General features: G+C 39.9%; 1 protein-coding gene across 1 annotated transcript; it reads right to left on the bottom strand.

Annotated features, from left to right (window-relative positions):
- Positions 1 to 292: 292 nt before the first annotated feature.
- Positions 293 to 4,442, bottom strand: Rhau (ATP-dependent RNA helicase Rhau). The gene has a single exon (XM_017636450.1). It carries the CDS (start codon positions 3,584 to 3,586, stop codon positions 773 to 775), a length of 2,814 nt encoding a protein of 937 aa, XP_017491939.1. The 5' UTR covers positions 3,587 to 4,442; the 3' UTR covers positions 293 to 772.
- Positions 4,443 to 4,649: the final 207 nt, after the last annotated feature.

Here is a 4,649-nt window from a genome sequence, read left to right as displayed (position 1 = left end):
GGGACCAAAAATAACTGTTATTTCGAACTTTAAAATTGAAAACGTTGCCCAAATTCTGAAATTTAACGAAAACGTTGTTTCATAACAGTTATTAGATGAAAAATATTTTTTAAAGAAATTAACGGTAATCTTAAATTTTTATATGAGAATTAAAGTCGGTTTTGTTTTTTGCTTAAAAATTGCTTGTTTATTAATTTAATTTTTTGAAAACTTATTGCTAAAAGACAAACAGAACAACGCAAAGACCTCTTTGTTAGCAGACCATTCAATTAGCCTTTCGAAAGACAGAAAATAGCTTTCAAGATAGTGGCTAGTTTTCTTGTATTTCGACAGATAGTGGTGAGTTCAAAGACAGTTGACATTAGGGTGGTACGTTAAATAATTTTTCCAAATTGCCTTGCAAAAATACTTTATAGGGACTCAGGGATGTACGGCAAACTTCTTTTTCTGGTACGGTCTAATGTACATAAATTTATCCCATCATAAATTCCACTCTCTATGCATTTATGTTTTAGTCTATTATACTCCTTTTTGGATTAAAGTTGCAGTGTCAAAATCAAAATACCAAAATGGACGTTTTATATTTTTATTTATGATTCATGAAATGCATGCAAATACAAATGTTTACTTATTTTTATAGATTTAGAAATGCCCTTGCAAATAGTAATTCATTTACTAAAAAATTGTATTCATACTTCAATTTTTTTTGTATGTAGAATTCATAAATACAACCAAACCATCTAAAAAGCAACTCAAACTATTCAAAAGTATTTCAGTTTTGCTCTTCATCGGATGACATATATTGATCGCTATAATCGTACACATCATCCAACGATAAAAGAATTTGAATTGCTTTAACGATGTAATCCTCACTACTATTAGGCAGGATTGGGGATGGATTTAGCGCGCGCTTCTGCATCAGCCATTCCAAACGTTTGCGCAGCTCCAGTATCACTTTCGCTGTTCCGGGGTCACACTTGAAGAAGTAAGTGCGTCCTACTGAAATGTAAAATATTTTATTTTCGGTATAGCCCGTCTCGACACCATCACCAAATATGATTAAGGCCATGGGAAAGACCATGGTAGCATCCAGCAGATAAAGACTACTCGATTTCTGCTTTTGGAAGTAGACGAAATAGTGCGAATCAAATGAGGCCTCATTGCTATTCACCGAGCAGGGGTGGAAATTGACGCGACGCTCTTCTGGTGTGGTGAGATGATGTATGGCATTAACGTGATTTCTAGTGCGACGCACCTTGCTCAAAAATGCCATATTCGGGTAGAGACCAGCGGCGATAATGGCCCGTAATAAAGGAATATTCCTGGAATTTTCATTTGAAGATTTGGCACTGCAATGACCAGAATCTGTGAAGCTGGATGCGCGTAGTAAACTAGCAAATTGTTTCTTCATCTGCTCCAACTGTTGCAGGGTGCCGAGACTTAAAAAGTTGTTATAGCAAAAATCGCGTTCACAATTATCCTCCAGTGCTTCACGATAATTGAGCACCACATTGTCGATCATCAGATGATCACTGCGCTGGTTGGCCGAGAGATGACGTCTGATGCGATCAACATCTTTCTCCTTGCCGAGCGGTACATAAAAGGGCGACTTGAATGAGAGTCCCGCAGCTACCGAACTGATGGGATCCAGACAGCGAAACAGTGCCGACATTACAAGCATTTTGCCAATTTGTGGATCGACGGGCAAACGTGCCAAATGCATGCCCAGTGGTGTTAACGTGCCTTCGACGTCCAGCGCATTGATGCGTTTCAGCAAATTAATGCCATTTACAATAGCCTGCTTGTCGGGCGGCGATATCAGCGTACTCAAAAAGTGATGTACATCTTTTACATGCAACATTTTCAAATTTAATATTGTGGATTCCAATTTGCAGCGCAATATTTCGGGCACTATTTGATCGATCATTGTTCGCTCACGCGCGCGACTAAAGAGATTATAGCAAATGCCTGGTTGCACGCGACCAGCACGACCTTTGCGTTGCTGTGTATTGGCTTTTGTCACCCAAGTCTCTTCGAGCATCTGCAAATTGGCTTCCACATTATAATTATTCGTCTTCATGCGTCCGCTGTTAATCACATAGACAACATCGTCAATTGTGACGGAAGTCTCAGCCACTGTGGTGGAGAGTATAACCTTGCGCATGCCGGGCGGTGGCGGTTGGAACACATTCTTTTGGAACATGGTTGGCATCATCGAATGCAACGGATACACTTGTATCTTACGCGAATAACGCTGACCAACCGGTGATGTGGGATTTTGCAGTATGGTATTCAATTTGGAGATCTTATCGTAGCCTGGCAAGAAAACCAAAATCGCGCCAGGTGGTTTTGTATCACAAATGTAGAAAATTAAATGCTCTAGAAATTGTAGATTCTCGCAACCCTCCGAGTCGGTACAACGCAATGCCTGTAACACCTGTGCATCGTATTGGTTTCTGATATGTCGCAGATATGGTTCAATCATTGCGTTGTAATCGAAATTTGCAGCGCTCTGGCGGTCAAGTTGATTGGCTTGATGTCGTGGCTTATTCCTCGCGAACTCGTGTGGATTGTTGCGAAAACGTGTGTAACCAGTTTCTTGTATAATATCTTCAAGGTAATTCACCTTAACCGGAAACATGGTGCCTTCAATGTTTATCGTACAGCAATTATTGAAGTAAGCGCTGAATTCGTGCTCTGAAACAGTAGCACTCATGAGTATAACCTTCAATTCGGGTCGATGTGGCAATATAAACTTGAACAACGCCAACAACAAGTCGGTCTCCACGCCACGTTCGTGTATCTCGTCGATAATTACCGCGCTCACTGCGCTCATCAGCGGATCGGACTGCAACTTTTGCAAAAGCACCCCCGTGGTGCAATACAAAATGGAGCCACTATCACGCGGCATTTCGCTTTCCAAGCGTATTTGATAGCCCACCGATACGCCCAATTTCTCCAACCTTTCGTAGGCCACGCGCTCAGCAACCGTAACCGCCGAAATACGACGCGGCTGCGTGCACACCACATGACACTGTGAGCCACGATTATTGAAGATGTAATCATCCAAAATTAGTTGTGGCACCTGCGTAGTCTTACCACAACCCGTGCTGCCAACGATCAGCAATACTTGATTTGCCTTGATCGCTTCCAATATGCGTTCATTTTGCTTCATGGCGGGCAATTTGAGGCGCTGCTCATATCGTTGCTGAAAGTCTGGATCACGTTCCTTGGCCAAAAGCTCCGATTTGTAGCGTTGATTCTGTAATTCATTGTTCATCAGTTCATAGTTGGACGATTTTGTACTCAAAATGAATTCCTCAAAATCGGCGCACAGTAAATGTCGAAATTGTGCTTCAAAATCTTTCAAAACTTGCTCATCTTCGCAACTTTGCTCAAATTTCCGTAAGCTTTCTTCCACCTTCGCCAGCACAGTTTGTGGCACACTCACGCACGGTCCCAGTCGAATAGCTTGCGTTTCCGGCTTAGGACGCTTCCTCTTCGATAGATTACGGTAAAAGAGGCCAATCGCACGGCCGCGTAGGCCAGGCGGATGGCGTATTCTCTCTCTAGGATTGCGCTCCATCTTTGTGTATATCAAAACTCTGAAAGTAGCAAAGTTTTATGTACGCACAATAAATTTTATAAGTTGGTAAGCGACCGGCGAAAAAATAAAAATAACAAAGAGAAAAAAACCGGCCCAAAAAGACAACACAAACCATTTTCCAACAGCGAAAGAAACTAACATCTGCTTTTACAAAAATGACAGAGGAGAAATATTTACATGAGTAACTGACAAACTGGCAAAACAATAACAAAACTCTTTCGAATATGTGAAGTTAGCTGTAAATTAAGCGATCATAGAGTAGAGACACGTATCTGGTAAAGATTAACTTAGTGACATGCCTGCAATGAGAGATCTCAAGAACCTACCAGACGTGAAAAAATTAAGATGATTAGATATGTCGAGCTTTGCTTAACAGAGACATTTTGTGATCAGTGGACCCTCAGTCTTAGTCGAATTAGAGAACCCTAGTAAAATGTTTAGCTTTATCCTGGGAATTACAGAACGTAGTGGTAAGTTCTTTTGGTCTGAAAGAAACGTGATTATAAGAATTTCAAAGAATAAATAGTCCAAAAAAAATACGGCACTCCAGCTTAAAATACTAATAAGCTTTTCTCAGGCTAAGGCTTCACCTATGTATTACGAAGGGCGCACAGTGTTCTATTTTAGAACAAAAGGAACAAAATATCTCAAGAACGAGAAGCAATAGCGAAATAAGTGTAACGGTATTTTAAAGCTTTTGAGATCCAATGATAAAAGAATTACGTTGATCTTCAAAATGGCCTTCAAATATCGGGGCCTTAATTTTTTTCATTTTTGTGCTAAAACTAGTATATCCATTTCCGTGGTTGCAAGAACCAAAAACGCATTTAAAAATTTTTTTAATTCATTACAAAAGCTGTTTTAGGTAACATGGCAAAAAAAAACAAAAATTTTACTTTTGAAGGAAAAGCAGCACAGTTTTTGGAACCAAGTAAATGGATCCCTTGACACAAGAACACTAAATATGTATTTAAAACTTTTTAAAAAGCACATTGCAGACTGATTTTAATACAATAAAGCAAAAATTCCAAACCTATATTTT

Source organism: Rhagoletis zephyria, unplaced genomic scaffold (assembly GCF_001687245.7).
Source record: "Rhagoletis zephyria isolate East Lansing unplaced genomic scaffold, Rhagoletis_zephyria_1.1 Rzeph_scaffold_18181, whole genome shotgun sequence".
Lineage (NCBI taxonomy): Eukaryota > Metazoa > Arthropoda > Insecta > Diptera > Tephritidae > Rhagoletis > Rhagoletis zephyria.
This window is presented reverse-complemented; position numbering and strand designations above follow the sequence as displayed.

What these genes read in the sequence shown, in the direction of transcription:
- Rhau (XM_017636450.1), bottom strand. Translation starts at nt 3,586, where the DNA reads ATGGAGCGCAATCCTAGAGAGAGAATACGCCATCCGCCTGGCCTACGC.